Source organism: Strix aluco, chromosome 23 (genome assembly GCF_031877795.1).
Source record: "Strix aluco isolate bStrAlu1 chromosome 23, bStrAlu1.hap1, whole genome shotgun sequence".
NCBI classification, from domain to species: Eukaryota; Metazoa; Chordata; class Aves; order Strigiformes; family Strigidae; genus Strix; species Strix aluco.
In genome coordinates, this window is record NC_133953.1 from 1,278,506 (window position 1) to 1,301,550 (window position 23,045).

A 23,045-nucleotide genomic window follows, 5' to 3' on the forward strand; every position below is an offset into this window, starting at 1 on the left:
TGGGCTGCTGCGGAGGGGTCCCATTCTTGGGCCCCTGCTCCCACCCCTTCCCCTCCTCCTGGCCCAGGTCCCGCGCGTTGGCCCAGCTCTGGGGGCAGCGCCTGGCACCGCGGGTCCCTGGGCATGTCCGTGGCTGCCTGGGGGGGTTGGGGCTGCCCCTCTCCCTCCTCCTGCACTGGCCCTGCTCACGTAACAAACGCCCATGTATAAACATAACCTTTATTGCACACAGCGCTGGGTTTTTTTTCATAGAAAAAGGTATTAACACATAAGCATTTGCAAATTGAAGCAACTCCTGTTGTTTTCAGAACAGTAAAATAGCATGCAATGTCTTTGAGACGTTCCTTTTTAAAACCACCAACAAGATCAGGGAACAAAAAAAAAAAAAAGTCGCTGAGTCTTTCCTTGTGCCCCTTTCAAAATGATGTGAAATATATATATGTTTACATATATATTATATTTTTTAAATCTGTAACATCAAATTCTTTGTGCCCTGGTTTCTTTTTCTGTTCGGAGAAGAAGAAAATAGCTTCATTTATACAAAAGAGTTCATTATGTACAAGTTTGTTAATTAAATATAAATGGCGCAGGGAAACGAGCAGCGTCCGTGGTGGGTGGGTCTCCGCTGGGCGCCCTACACCAGCGTGTAGGACTTGGAGTAGGCTCCGGCCCCCTGTTTTTGAGACCTGCCTACACCCGATGTGCTCATTTCTAGGAGTGAGTCCCTGGAGCCCCCCACTTTGGAGTGCGCGGGCACCCGCGCCTCGGCGGCAGCGGCAGCGGGGGGCTCGGCGGCGGCGGCGGGTGGTGCTGGGGCGGCGGCGGGCGCAGCGGCCGTGCCCGTCGCGCCGGGCATGGGGAGAGTCCTTTGAGGTAAGGTGGTTGCGGCGGGGGCCGGGGGAGGCAGCCCCAGGGGCTTGCTGCCGGGCTCCAGCGTCAGGTGCCGGGCTGGCGCGTGGTAGCCCCGGGCGAGGTTGCGGATGGAGGCTTCCCGCGGCGGCACCACGGGGCAGGGCTCGTGCGCGTCGGCCTTGCGGAAGAAGGCCTCCGACTTGACGTAGAGCGGGAGGTTGCAGTAGTCGCCTGCGAGGGGAAGCGGAGGCGGGTGAGGCTCCGGAGGGGGCCCTGCCCACCCCCGAGGCCTTAGCGCGGTGCGACAGGAACCACCCAACGGGGTCGTGCTCTGGGCACCGCGGGGCGCCGCGCGCGTCGCACTGGAGTGTTCCGTGTCTTCTGTCACGTCCTAGAAAGCGTAATACTAGAGGTGCAGTGTAACAAACCAGTATTGAACACCGTCACCAAAACACGCTTTTACACGTAACGGCACCCGTCGCGTTTCCAGATAGAACACAGTAAGTTTGCACAGGGAGTGTATCGCCGAAGGGCGGGCACTAGTGTGTGACACGGGACAGCAGGACCGGCGGGGGCGCAGAGCACCTCCCGCTCTGGGATGGGCTTTGTGTAAATATTCCTCCTCCTTCCTAACAGCTGTTTTCTCATAGCCCAGATCGGTGCTACACACTACGTTATATCAAATGTTATACTGAGCTAATGTAAATAGCATATGTGCTATAAACAAAGTAAGAATAAACAAAACTCTGTGCTATGTCGTGTTCTAGAGAATTACACAGAACTGCAGCACCCTAACTTAAGGATTTATGCGTGTATGTAAGAGTGTTGCTGCGTTGTCTGACATAGGTGCTATATAACACGTAACACTATTGCTTGTAATTGTCTACGTTTTGTATGATGTTCTGTAAGTGACATGTTTATAATACCAAGATGTGTTATATTCTGTCTTACACACTATCCTGTTCAAAACGTATCTTAAAAGTATTTCTCTTATTTGCAGCAAAATATTACACTATACTGTGTGTTACAGAATATACTCAGTATAAAAATTAACTATCAGTTATCACAGACGTACTTTTAAAATAGGTTTTCTATGTATTAAATACATATCCGGTACGTGTATTACCCTGAAATAGAGGATTTCTTAGATCCATTTTTGGTTTTTCCTAGCGTAGCGTTACCCAGACACGCGCAGCCCCTGTGCCGCAGCTAACGGCGTGTGCGGTAACGAGCCACCCCCACTGTGAGCTGGGAAGGGCTTGAGGGGTCAGGGGGATGGCAACGACGTCTCTGAGGCCGAAGGCCGGGTCGTGAAGGGTTGTACCAAGGGGTGAAAGGCGAGTCCCCAGCGTGGGATTGTCTGTCTTTCACCTCCAGCAGCGACGCCGCGACAGCCTCCGGCCCTTCGAGCCGCGCGGTCAGCACCAGCGCCAAGGCACGTGCTGGTGCTGGACCCGCTGCAACGGGGCGTCGCCGCTGTAAGGGACAACAGTTGCAGGGTCACATTCGACTGTACGGCCTGCGGGGTTCGGGACGGCTGTGCTGGTGTGTCACTGCCGCTGGGAAATGTGTCCCAAAGGGTGCTATTGTGGGGTGTGATTGAACAGAACGGGGAAGAAAGAGTAAGTAAGAAATTATTAGGACTGGGAATAAATAGTAATCAATAGGAATAGGAAGAAAGAAAAACAAATAGAATGGGGAAGGTTGGACGGGGCTTTGGGTGACCTGGACTAGCGGAAGGTGTCCCTGCCCAGGGCAGGGGGGCGGAACCGGATGATCTTTAAGGTCCCTTCCAGCCCAAACTATTCCAGGATTCTATGAAACAGTAAAAACCAGCATAGAAGGGGGAAGGAGGAGTAAGAAATTAATGGAAAAGGAAAAGAGATACTAAGAGAGGGGAAGAGATGGGAAGAACTAGTAAGAAACAGGAAGAAGTAATACTAAGAAATAATAGGAAGAAATAATAAGAAACGGGAAGAAACAAATACAAATGGGTGGAAATGGAAACAAAAGGAAGGAAAGTGGAAGAAAGGGAAAGAAATGAGAGGAAAGAAATGTGAGGAGAGGAGAAGAAACGTGGAGAGGAGCAAAGTGAAGTGAAGAGAGGAGAAGCAAAGAGAAGCAGAAAAGTAAAAATGGAAAGGGAGAAGTGAAGCAATGTGAGGAGTGGAGAGGAGCAAAGAGAAGTGGAGCGAAGCAAGGGGAAGAGAAGTGAAGGGAAGCAAAGAAATGTGAGGAGGAGCAAAGTGAAGAGAGGAGAGAAAATCGGAATGGTTAGTTAGATTTTGAGTAGCTTTGTGGGGACCTTTTCCAGGCTGCGCTGGGGTCCAGAGCAGCTCCCTGTAGAACCTCCTGACAGCACGGAGCGGCTCTGAGCACAGGCCCCGCAGAGCCCGCGCAGTGACACACACCAGCACAGCAGATGATGCCGAGAGATCGGCGCTGCGGCGGGTGGGAGAGAGAGATGCTTTTCCCACCTCCCCTCCTACCCTTCACAGGAACCGTCGCTTTCAGTGCCTTTATTTCTGTATTTTTCTCTGCATTACACAACCCACTACCCAGGGAGTGTACAAGCGAAGACAGAGCCCACGTGTACTTACTCTTGCTGGCGCGGTGTGGGATGGGCACGGCCACGCTCTTGCCGCGCTCGCTGTCCTGGGGCTTGGGCGGGGAGGCGGTGAAGCGGCAGATGCCGGGCTCCGAGGGGGTGCTCATGGAGGTCATGCTGTCGGCGTTGTCGGTGGTGCCGGTGGTCATCTGGTCCGAGGAGCTGTCCGAGATGAAGCACTCGGTGATCTCGAACTTGGCGTGTTGCAGCTGCTCCTCCAGCTTCGCGTGCTCGTAGGCGCGTGCCAGCTCCTCGTAGGTCGACGAGGCGCTCTCCGTTGACACCATGCTGTTCCGCCCCTTGTCTGGGGAGGAGAGGACGTGTCACCCACTCGGGAGCCTTCCCCGGCCCACCAGCGCCGTTTCCCCCGGCTGTCCCTGACCTCCACTCTCGGGAGCTCCCGTGGAGCTGCTGGGGGACCAAGGAGACGACAGCACAGCCCCACCTCTGCCGGGCAGGGCCGAGCTCTGCGCACGCTCCGTGTTCCTGGGGCTCAGCAGGGCCGGGGACGCCGCCACCACCAACTCACCGAGCGCGCGGGACCCGACAGGAGAGCCCAGGGCCCTTCCCTGCAGCTCCCCAGTTTATGACGCTATTCGTCACCTTTGCTAGAAATCAGAGCGCGCTCTTCACCACCGCTGCTTTCAGCCACGCGGCTCCTGCGGCGCAAGGCTCGGTTCCACCATCCCCTTGCGCAGCCACCCCCAGCTCGTGGTTTGGGGTCCACGCCAAGGAACCCGTGTACCCCCGAGTGGCAGGTGCCCGGCATACCGGTGTCCTGGGAGAGGCTGGCGCTGTAGCTGTCGCTCTCGGTGACTGTGATGCCGTGCTGGGAACCCACCGTCCGCCAGTCCGAGGTGAGGGTCCGGGCGGGGGTGGACGCCTGGCACTTGGTGAGGGTCCACTGGCTGGAGTACCGGTTGCGGGTGCTGTGCGCCGACTTCACGCTCTTTCTGGACACGGGGTCTGAGGTGCAGAGGTGACGGAGGCTCAGCGGGTCACTCCCAGGGACAGCCCGGCCGCCGTCCCGGCTCCTGGGGCGCTCCCCGCTCCCTCTGCCCTCCCGACAGCTGCTTTTAGGCACGGCCGGTGCTGGGGGACAGGGTCCGCACCCCGGCACCCCTCGGGGAGGGGACCGGCTGCAGGCAGCTCACCTGCACCCCGCGCTGCTCCCCGCAAAGCCCCCCCAGCCCCACACGACTGCAGCCGCTTACTGGTGCCAGGACGGATGTCCGACATGTCGATGAGGGGCCCCGTGTTCTGGATGAGCGCGGGGTGATGCAGCGAGACGCCCGTGCAAAAGCTCTGGGGGTTCACTGCCTGGCTGAACTCCGTGTCGGTCACCGGCATCGTGGCTTTGTCGTCCCCTGTGGGAAGAAGCCGGCGCTCAGCCCGGAGCTCAGCGCGCCTGGGGGAGCCCCGTTCTCCAGCCGGGGCAGTGGTGCGACCGCGACCCCCCCGAGGAGCTTCCTGCGGGTGCTGCTGGCGCCAGGGCAGCAGGACCCCCGCGCCCCGCTCTGCCGCAGGGTAGGAAGGGGACAGCATGGGGACAGCACGGGCTCCTCGGGGCCGGGGGGATGCTGCCCCCCGTCCCCTCCCCGGGCAGGGGCCCCGCGCTGCAGGGAGGGCTGAGTGCAGTGCTTACCCAGCTGTTTGATGCCTTCTTTGTCCTCGATGAGCAGCTGCACGCGGGGGATGTCGATGTGCAGGCGGGGGCCCTGCGGGGGCCCCTTCACCGGCGTGTCAAAGCTGCGGTTATTCTTGCTGTGAGGTGAGAGGGGACGCAGACCCGGCCATTACTGGCACGAGCCTCGCAGGGGCTGGGGCTCGCCGCTGGTCAGCCTGCCCGGGGCTCAGCTGGCCCCCAGGCACGTCCAGCAACGCTGCCAGCGCCCCCCAGCAGGCAGGAACAGGCAGGAGCACCGGGCTGCTGTGCTACAGCCAGGCCAACACGACCTTCACGGGTCTGAGCCCAAGAAGGTCTGAAACCGAGTCAGGGCTTGAACCTGGGCTTAAAAGCATCCAGGACCGGCCCCACCCCCCAGCATTCCCCAGACTCCCCCCTGCCGAGACCCACCTGATCAGCATTTCAGCCAAGCTCTTGGCATCTGTGCAAGAGACACGAAAGACAAGAAGGAAGGGTTTTTAAGAGGCCTTTAGGGCGTAACGAGCCGGTCCAGGAAAGGTCCAGACTTGTGCGCTGGGCCCTGAGCCCCATCTCACCTCGAAGCCTCTTCAGCCGCTTCTCCTTCCTCTTCTTGCGGATGATGAAGAGCAGGGCCACTCCCAGCGTGGCCAGGATGACGGGACAGGCGATGGTGAAGAGTTTCTTCACGTCGTCCCCCTCCCCTTGGGCAGACTTGATAGGGGGGATGGTGCCTAGGGCAGAGGGGGGGGGGGTGGGTGGGCAGCCAGCGCTCCCGGGAGCCCCCCGCCTCGGCCCCTGCCCCGGCCCCCCACTCACTGCCGTCGTAGTCCAGCGTGGCGAACTGGGCGGTCTCGTTGCCGCAGCCGGCGCTGTTGCAGGCCTTCATGCGGAGCTCGTACCAGGTGGCCTCGCGCAGCTCCGTCAGGAAAACCTCGCTGGAGCTGTTGGTGCGGAGGCTCTGCCAGACCCAGTTGCCCTTGGGCCGGTACTCCAGGACGATGGCGGTGATGGGGCAGCCCCCGCTGCTCCAGCCCTGCAGGTTCAGCCTGGCGTGCGTGGAGTTGATGTGCGTGAAGAGGTGCTGGTCCTTGCTGAAGGAGGGCTCTGCGGGAGAGGGGCCGTCAGCAGGGCCGCTGCCGTGGGCGCAGCGCAGCATCCCAGGGGCAGGGCCGCCATAGGGCAGGGCTGCCATGGGGCAGGGCCGCCGTGGGGCAGGCTCACCTCTGCCGTGGGTCTTGGCTTCAATGATCTCGCTGATGCGGCCAGCCCCCACGCTGTTCTTGGCCGCCAGCTTCACCTTGTACCAGGTGCCGCACTTGAGGCTCTCCAGCTTGAAGGAGCGCTCGGAGGAGCTGATGAACACGTCCTTCCACTCCTCGCTGTTGTCCACCGAGTACTGGAGCACGAAGCCTGCAGGAGCAAGGACGGGGCTTGGGGAAGGGGTTACCGCCGGCCCGCACAGCCGCGCTCGTCACATGGCCAAGCCCGATGCAGCCTCAGGGTGCCAGGACACCCGTGACCCGCCGATTCCCGCCCAGCCACGTGTGAACGGTGATGGGAACACAGCCCTCGCCTCCTGCGCTACCCACGTGGGCCACAGCTCACCCAAAACCGTGAGCAGGGCCGACCTGCTGCCCTCCTGGACGGGGCACGACCCTCCTCCCTGCTCTGTCCACCACACAGGCCCAGGCAGGAGCCACGGGCACCACCAGCAGCCAGCCAGCCCCCAGCGCTCTGCTGGAGCCCCCGGGTGCTGCCCCGTGAGCCACCCCCCTCTGCCCCCATCCTGCCTCCAGCAGCACCAGCGCTCGGGAGCGCCAGGCATGATTGATTGGCGCGAGGCTATAAAGGGAAAGCCAGAATTAACCAGCTCCCTCGGGACGCTGCGAGGAAGTTGCTTCTGTCATCGCGTGCCGCCTCCTCTCCCGCGGTGAAGAGCATTAGGAAGCACACTGTGTCCTAGATGAACAAACCTGTTACGCTGCTGCCAACGAGGCGCCTCAAGGTGGCTCACAGGGCATCGCGGGGAGGGGCCCCACACACGCGAGGGGTGCGCCGCCAAGCGCCTCGGTGCCCCCCTCTCTGCCTTTTTGGCATTACCACACCCCAGACTGGCACGGCGATGCTGAAGGACCCACGCGAAGGCGTGTGCCCTGTGTTGGCTCTGCGAGCGCCCGGCTCCAGCAGAGTGGTGCCGAGGGAAGGGAGGCCCAGGGCCGGAGGACGGGGGTACCAGGACCTTCGCAGGGTGGCGTGGCTCTGCCCACGGGCACACGCTCCCCTGGCTGTGCTGAAGCCCGCTCCGGCACCCCTGCACTGCCCGTGGTGCCTGGCACCCTGGTACCTGCCACCGGTTATTTATTTATTTTGTACATGCAGCATGTTTTTAATATTTCTAATCCAATTATAACCAAATTTATCAACAGAGTCCGCTGGAGTGAAAGGCTGCTGGCTGGGGAGATTTGCTTGTAATTACTTTCATGCTTTTAATTAATTGTAAGCGAGGTCTCCTTCCTCGCTCCCTGCTCCCCCCTCCGCGTGCAGCTGTTTCAACGTATAATTCATGAGATGAATCAGAGCAGGAAGGAGGTTCCGGAAAGCGGGGACGCTCCTGGAGCCCCCCTGAAGCCCCCGGCCTGCCAGGGAGGGGGGGACGCTGGGCAATGGGGGACAAATCCTGCTCCGTTGGGTTCAGAGCCGCAGCAGTGCCAGGTGACATGAAGCCATGGGCTGGCCCTGGCCAGCAGCACCTGAGCACTTAGTGACGTGCCCTTCGGTGGCAACTTCAGTTGCCCAAAACACCTTACAAGCCCCTTCCTTAGGGCTGGTGGCCCTCCTGCAAGCTCAGAAGCATCAGCCTTACTCTGGAGCGCTTCCGGGGCATTTCAGAGGGGGAAACTGAGGCACAGAGACCAAAGCAGGTGTGCAGTCTGCGGGGTGTGCCTGAAAACCCACGCTCGAGCCTCGTCCCCCAGCGCTGGCACCAGAGGCACCCGCAGCTCGGGGCAGGGGCTGGGTGCTGCGGTGCCGGCGGGCAAGAACAGCAGCCGTACCTCGGATGGAGCTGCCCCCGTTGTCCCCAGGAATCCAGGCCAGCGTGATGGACGACGCTGAGGTCTTGGAGACTGTCAGGCGGGGCTGGTCCGGGGGCACTAGGGAGGGGGGAGAAGCCCGTGAGCACCTTCCTGGCACCCTGGGCCAGCGAGAGCCCCTCGCCCAGGAGCGACTCTGCGGTCCGTCATCCCTGCAGACGTCTCGCTGTCTGCCAGCACCCCTCACCTTGAACCAGCAGGTTGATGATGATGGTGTCAAAGCCCCAGGTGTTGGTGGCAGTGCAGGTGTAGTAGCCGGAGTCCTCTGCCTTCACCGAGCGCAGCACCAGCGTGCCGTTGGCCTGGATCAGACGATGGCCGTCCGCTGTCACGGGGATGGCAGAGTCCTCGCTGCCGGGATGGGAGAAGGAGGAGGACGAGAAGAAGGAGAGAAGGAAATGGAGAAAGAAGGAGAAGGAGAAAGAGAAGGAGAGGGAGGAGAAGGAGAAAGATTAAGAGGAGAAGAAGTAGAAGGAGAAGACAGCACATGAGCCGCAGGCGAGGCAGCACAGGCAACGCGGCCGGCCTGGCCCCGTCCCGGGCTGTGGCACGGCTGGCAGCCCCTGCGGTACCTGTCCTTGGTCCACTTGATGGCGGGGACCGGCTCCCCGACGGAGTTGCAGGGCAGCCTCACGTCCTTCATCCAGGGTGTGGTGACGGTGCCTCCGAAGGAGATGATCTTGGCGGGGGCTTGGGGGAAAGGAGGAGGTCAGCCTGGCGGGCAGACTGGCTGCGCGGCCCCCCCGAGCCAGCGACCCCCCTGTACCTTTCCCAGCGGGCTCGATGGTGACTTTCTCGCTGATGTTGCCGCGGCCGGCAGAGGTGACGGCGGCCACCCACAGCATGTACTGCTGCCCGCGGTTCAGGTGGGCGATGCGGTAGAAGAGCTGGTCGGGGCTGGTCTCGTACTCGCTGGGGGCCTGTGGGGAGGGAGGCGGGAGGAGGCACAGCCTCCGTGAGACCTCCACGCCCCACCCTCACCTTGGGGCACCCCAGCAGCGGGACCACGGCCACCAGCCCAAGCAGTGGCCAGAACAAGGAAAAGCCACCTCTGGGCCAGCTGCCTGCAGCCAGGCACCCCCCCACCCCAGAGCGCTCCCCGAGGGCCCCCAGCCGCTCGGCAGCCGCCTCCTCGGGGTGCTGGGGTTTGCTCCCGAGCAGCCGTTCGGCTCCGCACGGCGTTTCTCAATGCCAGCGTAAACCGGCTGGTGTCGTCATTTCTCCAGGGAGCACAGGCCCCAGGAACAGATGGCTGCGACGGCAGGATTTGTTCCCGGGAAAGGACGTTTCCCCGGCCGCCCGCCGAGCCGCAGTGGGGGCCGGCCGCCGACACAAGCCACGGCCGGGCTGCCCAAAACTCTCTGTGGCCGCAATGAGCGGCCCGGGGGTCCCTGAAACCCCGTGCAGGCTCACACGTCCCACATGGCCCGCAGCCACCGCCCCCAACCCTCCAGAGAGGCCTGGCTCGCAGCAAGGATGCTCTGCATCCCGCTGAGGCCGAAGGCCACGTGGGGAGGGCTGCCCCGCACGGCCCCTGGCCATCCTGCCCCACCACAGCGGCGCTGGTGAGGGGCTGAGGCTCAGCCATCGCGGGGCGGGGGTTACACGCGTGGCTGCGTGCAGGTACCCGTGTGTTCACCGTCATCAAATGCGCGTCCTTGCGGGGCCCACGGGTGTAAACGTGCCCCACAAGCAGACACCTATATGAATATTGTATAGCATACATAATTTTTTTTTACCCAAATGACAGTTTTGACAAGATGCCAAGAAAACAATATCGGATCCCAGCGGTTTTACCAGTTGCTTTGATGAAAAGATTATGTTGCCCTGGAAACCAGAGGCTCAGATAGTGAAATGAGTTTGAGAAGGAGCTTTTGATAAGCACTAGTCTGCAGACCTCCCATCAACCTCTCCCTCACGAAGGAGGGATGGGGCCAGGTTTGATTTCTATTTTCTTTTTGGTCAGCTGCTGGCACGTTTCCCCTCTGGAGCGAGCGCTGACAGGATAGATGCCGGGGGAAGGGGACAGACAGACGGTGGGACGCTGCCTCGATGCAGAGCGTCCACGGGCGCCCTTGCAGCTCCACGGTGCACGGACCCGGCCCGAGGGCTCTGCCGCCACCCAGCATCAGCCCTCCCTCCCGTTCCGTGCTCCCGCGGCACAGCCCAGCCCCGTTCCGTACCGGCTGCCCCGACCCGGGGCTGGAGCAGAAGATGGTGTACTTCCGGATGATGCCGTTGGGCTTGGCCGGCGGCAGCCAGGACACCACCACGCTGCTGGCGGAAGACGGGACGGCCTTGATGCCGGCCGGGGGACCTGGAACTGCAGGAGGGCGAGCGTGGCAGAGCTGGGGCGGGAGGGCTCTGCCCAGCCCGGCGAGGCGGCAGCGCTCTGCTGCAGGGCTGGCGCTGCGGCCGCACGCTGCGGAGGAGCTGCGATGGCGTTTCCACGCCAGCGTCGGGCGGGTGCCAGCGGGGACAGGTCTGCAGGCCAGCGGTCATCCCACTCACTGCCTGCGGGACACCTCTCCACGGTGTCGTGGCCGAGCCGGAGCCAGGAGGGTTAATCGCAGCCCAGGCTCAGGTTTAGAAACCGTGATTGGCTTTTAATGGTGTCTCCTTAATCTGCCGGGTGGCTCAGCCTTACCCTGCCCAGCTGAGCCTCCCCGGCATCTGGCGCTTCCCAGGACAGGCAGGCGGCAGCGCCAGCCCACGGCCCAGGAAACGCGCAGCTACTGAGTTAATGGCGTTAAAGTAGGGCAGGCAGGGGTGTAAATATTTAAATATCCGCACTTAAGGAAAAGAAAAAAAGAGGGGGAGATGTCCTGCCCGTGGCTGTACACAGGGGGCTTCCTCCGTGCCCCCGCAGCCCCTCCAGCCCTTCCCTCACCAGTGCAGCAGCACAACGCGCTGTGGCACGAGCCAGCGCTCCCGTCCCCCCCACGGCTGCGACGCGAGCGATGGAGCAAGGCCCGAGGGGGCTGGGGCTGCGTGGGGGGCTGGTTTGGGCTCCGCTCCCACGCAGCAGCAGTGGCCGAGGACCCTGCAGGGACACACCGGGCACCTTCGGTCCCCCCGGCCTGGTGCAGCTCTGGGCACACGGCTGGCTGCCGGGCACGGGACCTGCCACGGGTTTGGGAAACCGAGTGGGGAGGATAAGAAAGGGAAGGAGAAGCCCTGCCCAGGCCCTGCCTGCTCCAGGGGCACCTGCCTGCCTTTATTCATCACTAACGGCTCCTGCTCAATGCTCCATCTTCTTCCTTCTAATTAGCACACGGTTTATCAGCCGGGCTAAGAGGAGAGCACACCCACACACCCGCTCCCTGGGCAGTGCCACTTACTGTCCTCCTTGGTCTGGATGTAGAGCACGCTGCTGCGGACGCCGTCGCCAGCCTGGGTGTACGCCAGCACCTGCACGCTGTAGTTGGTGAACTTCTCCATGCCCCGCAGCTCCACGCGCTCCCGCGTGGTCGTGATGTTCTGCATCTCGCCCCACTCTGCCGGGAAACGGGGCCTGTCAGCCCCCGCCGCCACCCGCCCACGTCCCCCGCTCGCCACCAGCGCTCACCTCCGTCCATGTAGAGGGACCAGAAGATGACCCGGTAGCCCTTGAGCACCCCGTTGAGGGTGCTGCGCGGGGGCTCCGACCAGGAGATCACGGCCACGTCCGACGTGATGGAGATGGCCCGCACGTTCTCGGGGGGCTGGCTGGGAACTGAGGAGGGGACAGATCGGGAGGACAATCAGCGGGAGGATGGAGAGGCGGCACATGCCCGGCGGAGGCAAGGCTGAAGGAGCCGTGTCCCACGGGTCAGCCGCCCCGACTGCCCCCGCGTGGGACCCCGGCACGCCCCTGCCCGCTCTGCCCCGGCCACTTGAGCCCCTGGAGCCGGTTCTGCCACACACAGGGCACCCGGGCCGGGCAAACACAGCCGTCTGTCTTCCTCCTCCTGGAACACGGAGGGGGGTGCAGCCCCCGTGCTCGGGGGGACAGGGTGACTGCTGGGACACGCTGTGCTTCCCAGCAAGGGGAGAGCGGAGAGCCGGCTGGATGCGAGGTAATTAGATCCCATTGCCCCGTAAGAGGTAACTCTAATTTTTATGAGCATTTAAATGATAATACATCACCATAACGATCCTCTTTGAAAATGATTATTGTTTCATATTACTTAGGTGCAAAAATATAAGCACCATGTAATTAGGGACAGAGTATAATAAACTAATACAGATAGTCCGTTTGAACTAAATGAAGGTAATATAATTATGGAAAAGATACTATTGCTAAAACAGGGGCCCTTGAATACCCCAGGAGGAGTGCTAATGTAGCCAGGAAATGATCATGGTTTGACAGGCTAACGAGAGCCTTAATTAACTATGAAAAACTGCTGCGCAAACGCGCTGCAAAACTTTTGTCTCTTTGTTTTTAAAACGACAGAGGCCACCAGCGATCTCTCCCGGACGGAACCTCCCTGGCGCTTCGGCAACATCTAAACCCACCTCTGTGTCCTTCCAACGGTGCCAGAAACCCGGGGCCAGGGCCAGGGCCAGCCTTACCGTCCTCCAGCGTGGTGGCATTGATCTCGCTGGACGAGGGCCCCGTCCCCGCGCGGTTGAACGCCTGCACCACCACCCCGTACTGGGCGAACTTCTTCAGGTTGTCCAACGTATAGACCTCACTGTCCCCCGTGGCCTTCATCTCCACGATGCTGTACTGCCCGTTGCTGCCCGGACTGTTCTCCCGGTACCCGATCTGGTAGCCACGGATCACCCCGTTCTGCAGCTCCTTCTTTGGGGCCTGAGGAACAGGGGGTGCAAGCTGGAGCGGTGTCACGCAGGGCTGCACTGCCCAGCAGGCAGGTCCCGGGTCGGGAGGCTGGTGGAGCTCCCTCTCCCCAGCAGCTTTTCTCAAAGCTTTTACGTTTTTCTCTGCCCACAGCAGCGCTTGGCGCACGTACTGAGTGGCAGAACAGTGATAAAAACGGGCCAGTGGGTCCCCGGAGGCCACCTGAGAGGGACAGACCTGGCCACCACCATCCCCCGACTGGAGCAGCTCAACGGGAGGAGGGAAAACCCCAGGCGTGACAGCCTTAAAAATGCGTGTGGCCAGGTTGAGATCAATCTTAACAATATTTCTCTGAAGCATTAAGAAATCAATAGGGTTGATTGCAAATTCATGTTACAAAGCCAGGGCGATCCATCTTACTGAAATACTCTTAAAACGAAGTGACTTATCTTTCAAGTGAATCTTATTTTCCATTAATTTGTTTTTCAACACTTAAGGGGAGGGGGGGAGAAGCTAGGACCCTAAATTTATTAACTTACCAGTTCATTCCAAAGTCCTAACTTTATAATCAATTTTATGTTTCGTTATGCACCTTTGGAAAAATAAATCCGATTCTACATTTTATTGATCTTTGCTCAAACACTTTGCAACCCAGCGTCTCAGTTTTTACATATTTATCCTCTCTCTCCCATGGCCCCCCACAGACATCCTATGAGATAATGAGCTTGTTATAAAACATGATTAATAAGGACCCCGTGCGATGCAGCCGAGCTGCAGGCCCAGCCTTTGGGTTTTCATTTTGCCCAGGAAGTTCTTCCTGGCCCTCGTACCGCTGACAGAACGCCAGGTCCCAGGACAAGCTGCTGCCACGGCGGCTCAGGAGGGTGTTGGGCATTGCCCGAGCCCCCGTGGCCAGGAAAACGCCCCACGCAGCCCCGGCCCCACTCACCTTCCAGGTGACCTGGATGCTCTGGGATGTCATCGGCTGCAAGGTGACGTCCATTGGAGGCCCGTCGGGAGCTGCAGAGAAACAGGCCCAGAAGGGGTTGTTGAGAAGCGTCAGGGAAAGAACCTCCTCAGCGAAATGCTCGGCTCAAGGCTACAGCCCCCGCGCTGCCCGTGGCCGCCCCTGCCCGCCGGCCCCAGCGCCCGGGTCACGGGCAGTACCTGCTTCCTCCGTGCTGATGGTGAGCTCCTTGCTCGGCTCGCTGCGCCCGATCTTGTTGAAGGAGTACATGCGGATGCTGTACACCGAGGCTGGGTGGAGGTCCACGATGTTCGCCTGGTTGATGGTCGGGGAGATGTTGCGCGTAGACTGCTTAAAATCCCAGGAATCTGGAAGAGCAGCGGAGCGAGATGGGAGGGTCAGCACCCGAATCCAATCCCGGGGTCCCCAGGCACCTCCGGCTTTCGCCCCGGCCCCACGGAGAGGTGCCACTTCCCCCCTCCTGGCTCTTGTGCAGTCTGGCCTTGGCTTTTCGCAAATATTGTCTCTTTTAATATTCCCTTTCAAATGCTCCCATCCAATAGAAATTAATATATTTCATTAGTGCTGCTCTCTCCTTTCTTCATCAAAGGAACCGGGATGCAGCCCCCAGCCCCGCCGCTCGCCAGGGGCTGCGGTGACACACGGGGAGGGGAGACCGGCCATCACCTACCCGACTTGTTCTTGTACTCGATATCGAAGCCGGTGATGATGCTGTTGCCGTCAAACCGCTGCGTCCATCGCAAATTCATGCTCCGGGCTTTCACCTCACGGATCTCCAGCTCCGGCGGGTCAGGGGGCTCTTGGGGGAGACACAGGTGGGTTAGGGGCGACAGGCAGAGAAGCCCCCCGGGAGCAGAGGGACCCCTGCGGCGAGGCTCTGGGGTTGGTGTGTGGGGAAGGGGTACCTTGGACGGTGAGCTGGATCAGGCCTCTGTCCTCGCCGTAGGAGTTTATGGCGTGACAGGAGAAGAAGACCGAGTCCCCGCGGTCAGCTGGTTTCAGCTACAAACATTTCAGGGGGAGAAGAGGAGCCAATTCGGACTGAGCTGCCCCCGGCACCGTGCCCCCGCCTTCCCCCGGCACCACAGCCTGCTCCTACCACCAGCCCCAGCGGGCCGGGAGCCTGTGGAGGCAGGTCACCCTCCAAACCCCCCGTCCCCTGGCTCACATCTGCACTGAAAATCAGTTTTTGAGACGCCCCTGGTGCTGCAAAACGCCTTCGCAGCCAGAGCCCATTGTACAGGCAGCTGAGAGTGCAAAATCCAGGGGCTTGTCACAGCAAGCAGACGGTGGCTGGTTTTTAATTGGTGTGATTAAAATTGGAAGCCCAGGGCCCAGGGCAGCCCTAACTCTTACACCAGTTGTAAAAGCCCAGGCGCCGGCCGGGCGCTTCGCCTGGCTGTGCCGCAGCGTGCGGGGGCCGGGGGCCGGGGCGGACGCAGCCAGCACACGGTACAAACCCTCCAGTGGGTTTCCCAACATCCCTCCCTGCCGGACTCAGCTGGGCCACCCCGGGAGCCCGGCCACCACGACACCTGCCAGGGACCACCAACAGCCTCCCCGGGCTCCCTCCATCACCTGAGCAAGACCCCCGGCCCTCACCTTGAGGGTGGAGATGACCTCGTCGCCGTTGTCCTTGGTGGTGATGGCGTAGCGCATGTTGCGGTCGGGGTCGATGACGGTGTCGCCCTTCTCCCAGCGGATGATGATGGGCCGCTCGCCCCGGGCGGTGCAGTTCAGCTCCTTGGTCTGGCCCTTGATGGCGATGGTGGTGTTGGGGTGGGAGGTGATCATGGCCGGGACTGTGGGGGGGCAGGGGGTCACCCGTGCGCCCGGGGGCCACCCGGCCCCGGCCCAGCCCACGGCCCCCACTGGGGAGGCGGCGGATGCAGGTCTCTCTAAGAGGCCACGCAGCCTGAAGCGGAATCGTCTCGCTGCATTATACAGCTCAGGATCATAAAATAATGAAGCAGATAAATTTTATAATGCATAGCATTACACCGGGGTAGACAATAAAACGTGAAAGACAAATAACCAAGCGCACACTATAATGAAGAGAAAGCCTCCAGTCGGAGACGTGCGGGTATGAATTATTGACTAAGGTTTTACACTCCCGAGGATGAGAGGAAGAATGTTTTCCATCACAGATTTGCATAATTCACTCGTATAAACCTGGGCAGAATATAGAGTGCGATTCCACATCAGCAAGGTCGCCTTTGCATTGCAGATGCCAGAGACGTTTTCCTTTTTCACAGCCACCCCAATATGCACACGAGGACGGTGGGGAGCCCCACGCCGCGCTCGCTGCCCGCCCGGGCTCAGCCTGGGCCCACCCGGCCCCGCCGCAGCCTGCGCCCAAGCGCTTCTCCTCGCTGCGAGGGACTGCTGCCGCCAGCCCCGGCCTCGCCGCTCCCAGAGCCAAGCCCCGGCACGCGGGAGAAATGGGCTGGGGGGGCCAGGGCAGCCTGGGTAAGCAGAAAAAAATGTAATGCATAAACAAACAGCGCTGCTGAGTCCCGCAGTAATATATGATAATGACAATCCGCAAAGGCAACACACACTGTTATAATGGGACACAAGAGGCTCTAATGAGCTACGACTTCTCGGCTTTCTGTGGCAATGTAATTCAATTAACAGCTAAGGAAACCTCTCCTCCAGAGCTGCCCGTGTTTGCGGGGCGCAGGGCAGGTGCCCGGGCGTGGGGACAGAGCGGGGCCCAGCCTGGCAGCACCCCGAGGGGAGCGCGCCCGCCCGCCGGCACGGGGACGGCAGAGACCAGGGATGCTGGGGCAGCGCTGGGACCCGCGGTGCATCGCGGCGCGCCAGGGCACGGGAAACCAAGAGCGGCAAGAAACCGAGCAGGACTCCTCCGAGCTCTGCCCCATCCCGACCAGCCACGCGCCCGCCTTGCCCCAGCCCCGATGCCCGAGGGGCCGGCGTGGGCTGGGCCGGGTGAGCCTCAGCCTCCCGAAGGCAGAGCACAGGGACGGCCGGGGGCTCTCGCACCCACCCCCGAGTGCCACTCCGGCTCCGAGAGCACACGGCACCACGTAAGGGCACGTGCAGCCACGTCAGGGGCTTCGCCCTTGGCTTTGGCGCTGTGGCAGCCCTTGCCAGGCTCCTGTGCTGAGCCCGGTTCCTGGCCATCGAGAAGGCCACTGAGAGGCCACCCGGCCGCTTGGCAGGCGAGGGCAAGCGTGGTGGCAGGGGCGAGGGGCAGGAGAGCCCTGCAGGGCAGCAGCAACCCCCTTCCCAGCGAGTGGCTGCCCCGGGAGAGAAGCTCCATTTCAGGCTCCGCTTGGCTGAAATGCACTTATTGATGTTTGATTAAAAGCAGCTCCTTGGATGTAAACACAGCAGCTTCTCTCAATTGCCGGGGTCCCAGGAGAGCGGCGCACGGTCCGGAGCCGGGGAAACAGCAAAACAAACCCCAAGAAAACCCCAACCGGCTGTGCTGACAGTGCAGACCAGGGCACAGAGGCAGCCCCCCTTGCATGCCAACACCCACCCTGGAGCAGCTCTGCCGCTTGCCAAGGGCCAGTGTCGCTCAGGCCTGGCTGCGGGACCCTCTGAGGGTGCTGGGGGCTGCTCCCGGCCGGCCCACGGCGCCCTCCCCGGGGCACAGGGACACCCAGCTCAGCGCTGCCGTGCAGGCTTCCCCTGAAGAGAGCTCACCGCCTCTCCCTGCGCCCACCCGGCCCCCCTGCGCCGCTGCCGCGCTCCCCCCGTGCCCACAGGCCTTGTTAACAAGGCCTCGACAAGAGGCTCGTCCCGCTGCCGGGCAGAGATAAGCCTGGCTACAAAGGCACGCTCTGCCGTCCCGTGCCAGGCTGGGCCACGAGCTGCTTCGCAGCCCGCTGGTGACAACTGAATGAGGATGGTGACAAGGGTGACAAGGGCTGCGCCGCCTTCCTCGCCCCCCTCTTTCTTGTTTGGAGCCAGCTCTGTGATGTTAATTTGATTGCACCCATTTCAGCTTCCTTTCTACACTGATTAGCTGAGTTTCACCTGAAGCATGAGATTAATTCAAATTGCATGGAAGCAATCAGTTATGCTCCCGCCGTACGGCAGCGAACTTCCAAACACGTTGGCGCCCGCGACGTGCGGGCGGCTGCCCCTCTCCCGGCCCCGGGCTGGACCTGCTGCCCCACACCGCGGTGTCAGGGGGTCACCGAGCAGAGCCCCCTCCAGCCAGCACTGCCCGGCACCCCGCAGGCCCCAGCCCCCTCCATCCTGCGCGCTCTGCTCTCGACACGCGGCGGGCGCGCAGCCATGTGTTAAATGGCATTTACCACGCGCTAGTGGGCTCCTCACCTGCGCTCGGCCCCGTGAGCCGACCCCCGGGGGGGAACGGTCCCCTCCTCCAGCATCCGCCACTGCCCCAGAAGGCTCATCCCCACGCCGGTGCAAGGAGCCAGGCGGCTTTCCTCACCCCCAGGCTGTGGCCAGCTCCTCCCGGCACTGGCGGGTCCGTGGGCCCTCGGCCAGGCCGCACGCCCTTGCCCGAGGCACGGCCTGGCCAGCTCGGCTCGCCCCCAGAGCCTGTGGCTGCGGCGTCGGGGCAGGGGATGCGCGGATGCGGGCTGGCTGCCACGGCCGCTCCCCTCTCCCCTGCTGCCCGCCAGCAGCTTTGTTCGGGCTCTGATTAACTTTCATTTACCTCCGTCCGCAGTGACCTGACTTTCAAGGAAAGCCGGCGCTGATCTCACTTTAATTGGCCTGACATTTCACTAAACAAACAAAAATCCAAAAATGAAACAAAACAAAAAGCCCCATATAATGCTTAATTGGCTGTGGCGCTTCGTCTACCTATTCATCCAAACCTTTTCAAAGGCTGCGAGGTCTCCAGGAAATGCAGAAGCACATGCATAATAAGGTTATGTGCTATTCAAGTCAGCACGCAACCTGTCCTGGGATGCAATTACAGCAGATAGCAGGGACCAGGCGGCGGTTCAGGCTCCGAGACTTCTGCACGCTCGCTCGGGATTAATCGCCTCGACTTTGTACCTGCGCCTTATTGAAGTGCGTTGTTTGAAGTCACTGGTTTTGATTCATCAGTCGGTGGGATAAATTAAACAGCTGACAGGGAGGGGAGCAGAAACCCAGGAAAGCAGCGGCTGGGTGGGGGGGAGAAGCCCTGAGACAAACGCCTGCCGATGCCGAGAGTAAAGCGCCTGCCTGGGGAGGGGACAGCAAGGGCACTGCCCGAGCCAGAGCTGCCTTCTCCCAGTCTTGTCCCGGGTGATTCCCAGCGCGAGACCCTCGCCAGGACACGGCGGCTGCGCGTCCCCTCCGGTCCCGACCCCAGTCCCGCTCCAGGGACACGCGGGAGCTGCTGCAGGAGCGACTGTGACAGGGCTGGTCCCCCCTCCACCACCTCCTTTTTGAGGTTTCAATGCTCATGGCAGCAACAATCAAAATAAATAAAGAGGAGCTGGAGATTGTGCATTCTGCTGATAGCGACGGGAGAGGAATCCGATAATAAGCGCAGTTCAAACACGGTGTCTAACAACACTTCCCGGCCCATCCCTGTCAAATTAGCCCGGCTATTTCCTTGCCTGCTGTATGGTGCAGATTGATTGCTCCGTTTTATTAAGGACAAAGTGTGTTTAATAGCAAAAGGGAAGCAGGTCCCTGGAGGAGGGGAATCGACGCCCTCCCCGTGCATCGATCACAGGGCTGCGTGGTGCCGAGGGCAGCGCCAGCCCAGCACGGTGGGAACCCTCAGCACGGCCCAGGCTCTGGTGACAGCACCCACCCTGCTGGGAGCAGGTCCCCGGCCCCTTGCCACCACAGCACAGCCCCGGCTACTTACTCTTCACGGTGAGGAACATGGACTTGCTGATGTCTGTGCCCACCCCGTTGCTGGCCTGGCAGAGGTAGTAGCCGATGTCCTCCTCCAGCACGTGGCGGATGAGCAGGGAGCTGTTGGGCAGGATCTGGATGCGGCCCGTGAGGGGTATGGGGTGGTACTGCTGGGGGTTGCCGCTTCCTAGGAGGGGACACAGAGCCACGGAGCTCAGCCGAGGCAGGGGAGCGCTCCCGAGGCTGGGGGCTGGGGTGGTCGTGCCCAAAAGGGACTGTCCCCCGCCCGCACTGCCGTCCCCACGCGCTGCCGTGTCTCACACCTTTTGCGTGTTTCCACATGACTTTCGGAGGGGGGTACCCATCAACGGAGCAATTCAGCACCCCGGCTTTACCATAAATGCCATCTTGGTTGTTGGGTTGGACCACAAAACGAGGAGGCACTGAGTAATTTGAGAGGAAAGACGGTCACCATAGCAAAAACCCCGTTCACCCCTCGCAACCCCTCCGTGCCTGCGGGCACATGGGTGCCCCGGCTCAGTCCTGCTCCTCACCCTCCCGCCTGCTTCCGCGCCCCTCCTGCGACTGGGGAGCAGCCTCACCCCCCTCCAGCCTCGGAACGTCTCTCTGCTCCCCACCACAACAGCCCTCCCGAGCCCAGCGCGGCAACATTGGGACGGGGCTGGGTCGGCCCCGTGGCACTCACCCCGCACGATGAGCTGCCGCTCCCGGCTGACCGTGGCGGCGTCGTTGCTGGCGATGCAGGTGTAGTTGCCGTTGTGCTTGAGGGAGACGCTGGAGATCTGCAGGGAGCTCATGAACTCCTTGCTCTCAATGGTGACTCCAGAGCCGGAGAGGATTACGTGGCCGTCCTTCCTCCAGGTGATGTGGATGGGCATGTCCCCAGAGGAGACCACGCAGGGGATGTAGAGGAGCTGCCCGATGGAGGCTGGCGGGAACTCGAAGGGCTGGATCAGCGGAGGGACTGTCGAGGGGAGAGGCAGAGCACGCTAAGAGCCCGTCCGGGCAAAGCCTTCCTCCGTGGGGACGGGCCGTGGCGGGGCTGGGGGCAGACACTGCCCAGAAGCTAAGGTTGGCTTTTGTTTCCACCAGGAACAGGCCGGGGAGAGCGGAAGGTGCCGCCGAGCAGAGGACGGCGGGAAGGCGTCTCCACCAGGCAGGGCCACCGCGCTTAGAGCAGGACAGAGAACCACCGACCCCCGCGCAGAGCGGGCCCTGCGCTGGGAAAGCCCCGGCCACCCCCCGGCACGTGCCAGCCAAAATTCCGCCTCAGCATTTATCTGCTCGCAGAAAAGCAATTATTAGATGGATGCTTTTCTTAAAGGCACTGGATTCAGAACCAGCCATTATCTTTCTGATAACTTAATTAGGCAACCGCAGCATCTCTGGCAATGTGGGAGGGGGAAGAAAGCGGAGAGAGGGAGAAAATTAGCTTAACAAGGCTCAGCACCTGGTAGATGAGATCCTCTTTCTGCAGTCTCCATAATTAAATTAGCAGGCTGCCAATTGTCCCCTCGGCAGAAATAAGCTGCCCTCTCGTACAGGCGCAGGAGCGGCTCCCCCCGCCACCACGCATGTCCCTGGGCTTCCAGCTCCACCCGTGCCCGGCCCGGCCCATGGGGGGTCTCTGCACCGGCCCACGCACAGCCACTCTGTGGGGCAGCGGGCAAGCAGGGGGCTGCTCACCGCCCCCCCGGGCTGCCAGCCAGGCGCAGGCAGGGCTGGCCGGCCCCTTCGCCGGCTACAGCGACGTGGCTCGAGCTGCTGGAGCCATGGAGCCAGCGCTGCCTGTTTTCCATAATTAATGAATAATTAATTGGGAATGCACTGCAGTCTATTGCAGAGCGGGGATGGGCTTGTGGGTCCGCGCCTCTCCAAACACACCCCACCGGCCGCTTCCCAGCTGCCAGGAAAAAGACAGGCCTCAGCTCCCCACACCAGAGCTTGCGACTCGCCTCCCCTTCCCAGGTTATTTCCCGCTGAATTCCCCTTTCTCCAGGGCTTCCCAGCTCTCTCGTGCAGCTGCAGCGGGATGCGGCCACGTGGCTGCAGCCCAGGGCACTGCACAAGGGTGCCCGTGTCCACGGCGCCCGCTGCAGAGCCCAGCCCAGCAGCTTGGGTCTGGAGAGGAGCCCCAGCGAAGGGCCTCTGCCTTCCCGCAGGGTGAAGCATCGCCCCGGCGCTGCCGGCTGCTGAGCTGGCGTCGGCACCCCGTTCCCCGAACGGCCGCAGTCACCCAAGCGGAGAGGTGCGACAGCCCTGGGACAGCCCCAAACCTGCAGGGAATTAATTAAAACGCCCAAAGATGTCTGCGGGAATCAGGAGCTGCCAGGGCACCGTGGAGGAGGCCGGGTGCCTGGATCACGCTGCCGGGGAAGCGCAGGGAAGGGGCCCCAGCAGCATCCCCGGGCAGCCCGGGTGAGCAGGGAGCTTTGGAGCTGGGACCTGGGGGACCCGGGGTCCCCAGGTGGAGCAGCAGCAGCTCAACCCGGGTGGGAGCCTCGCAGCAGGGCTGGGGGCTGCCCGCACATCCCCGCTCCCCTGGGCAGCGGCGCCGGAGGGGAGCTGTAAAGCTTTTACTACCGTGTGCTCAGAAAGACCCGCATAACTCACTCGTGGCACTTAATGTGGTCGCCAGGCACTCAGGGCAATAAAAGCTTTACGGTGCTCCACACCATCCTGCGCTCCCCGCTCTATGCCGTTATATTTATTCACTCTGCTCCGCGGAGCTGGCTCCAACTGTCTTCTAGGGCCTCTGCAATTCTTCCACAGGCCTTTTATCTGATGGCCAGAGCAAATAAGGAACCCAGCAAGCGGGGCCAGGTGTAAATCTCCGGCAGCCGCGCCGCAGGCGAAATGAAGACGTCTGGCCGCGGCAGAGCGGCGTGCCGCCGGCCCGCACCGCGCTTCCACCTGCTCGCCTTCCTCAGCCTGACACCGGCCACCGCTCAAGGCAGTAAATTGCCATTCGGGAGGGCTCGCTAGCGGTCGCTTCCCAGAACATTAGGATCCTTGGCTGAACTTCAGCATCCTGCACCCTCTCAGCAACTGACAAAGCAAATCCCACCATTTAACTTCACACGCACCCCCCCGATGCTCTCTCCACACCAGCCCCGCCTGTCCCAGTCATAGATCAGCGTTTACTCAACTCCAGCCTCTTTTCAAGGCCTGGGGCTCCCACATCAATGGGCCTTTTGTATAAGGTGAGGGAAGCCGGGCTGGCCAGGCCCAGCACCACAGAGCCAAGG

General features: G+C 61.4%; 1 protein-coding gene across 7 annotated transcripts in view; it reads right to left on the reverse strand.

Moving 5' to 3' along the window:
- Nucleotides 1-205: 205 nt before the first annotated feature.
- DSCAML1 (DS cell adhesion molecule like 1) overlaps nucleotides 206-23,045 on the reverse strand; it is a 104,355-nt gene continuing 81,515 nt past the window's right edge. Inside the window, exons 9-33 of one of the 7 annotated variants that reach the window (XM_074848890.1) lie at nucleotides 20,483-20,761; nucleotides 20,100-20,219; nucleotides 19,787-19,963; nucleotides 15,574-15,773; nucleotides 14,877-14,973; nucleotides 14,642-14,770; nucleotides 14,151-14,318; nucleotides 13,933-14,003; nucleotides 12,755-12,995; nucleotides 11,769-11,915; nucleotides 11,542-11,697; nucleotides 10,384-10,517; nucleotides 8,967-9,120; nucleotides 8,773-8,890; nucleotides 8,388-8,551; nucleotides 8,162-8,260; nucleotides 6,330-6,518; nucleotides 5,925-6,212; nucleotides 5,684-5,839; nucleotides 5,538-5,568; nucleotides 5,106-5,224; nucleotides 4,675-4,827; nucleotides 4,232-4,426; nucleotides 3,453-3,764; nucleotides 206-1,083 (exon numbers count right to left, since the gene is read on the reverse strand). In XM_074848890.1, the coding sequence (XP_074704991.1) occupies nucleotides 635-1,083; nucleotides 3,453-3,764; nucleotides 4,232-4,426; nucleotides 4,675-4,827; nucleotides 5,106-5,224; nucleotides 5,538-5,568; nucleotides 5,684-5,839; nucleotides 5,925-6,212; nucleotides 6,330-6,518; nucleotides 8,162-8,260; nucleotides 8,388-8,551; nucleotides 8,773-8,890; nucleotides 8,967-9,120; nucleotides 10,384-10,517; nucleotides 11,542-11,697; nucleotides 11,769-11,915; nucleotides 12,755-12,995; nucleotides 13,933-14,003; nucleotides 14,151-14,318; nucleotides 14,642-14,770; nucleotides 14,877-14,973; nucleotides 15,574-15,773; nucleotides 19,787-19,963; nucleotides 20,100-20,219; nucleotides 20,483-20,761 (4,346 nt within the window). In that variant the 3' untranslated portion in view covers nucleotides 206-634. Of the gene's footprint in view, nucleotides 1,084-3,452; nucleotides 3,765-4,231; nucleotides 4,427-4,674; nucleotides 4,828-5,105; nucleotides 5,225-5,537; nucleotides 5,569-5,683; nucleotides 5,840-5,924; nucleotides 6,519-8,161; nucleotides 8,261-8,387; nucleotides 8,552-8,772; nucleotides 8,891-8,966; nucleotides 9,121-10,383; nucleotides 10,524-11,541; nucleotides 11,698-11,768; nucleotides 11,916-12,754; nucleotides 12,996-13,932; nucleotides 14,004-14,150; nucleotides 14,319-14,641; nucleotides 14,771-14,876; nucleotides 14,974-15,573; nucleotides 15,774-19,786; nucleotides 19,964-20,099; nucleotides 20,220-20,482; nucleotides 20,762-23,045 lie in introns of those variants that run through there. The other 6 variants (XM_074848889.1, XM_074848888.1, XM_074848891.1 and 3 more) reach the window with 6 other exon arrangements.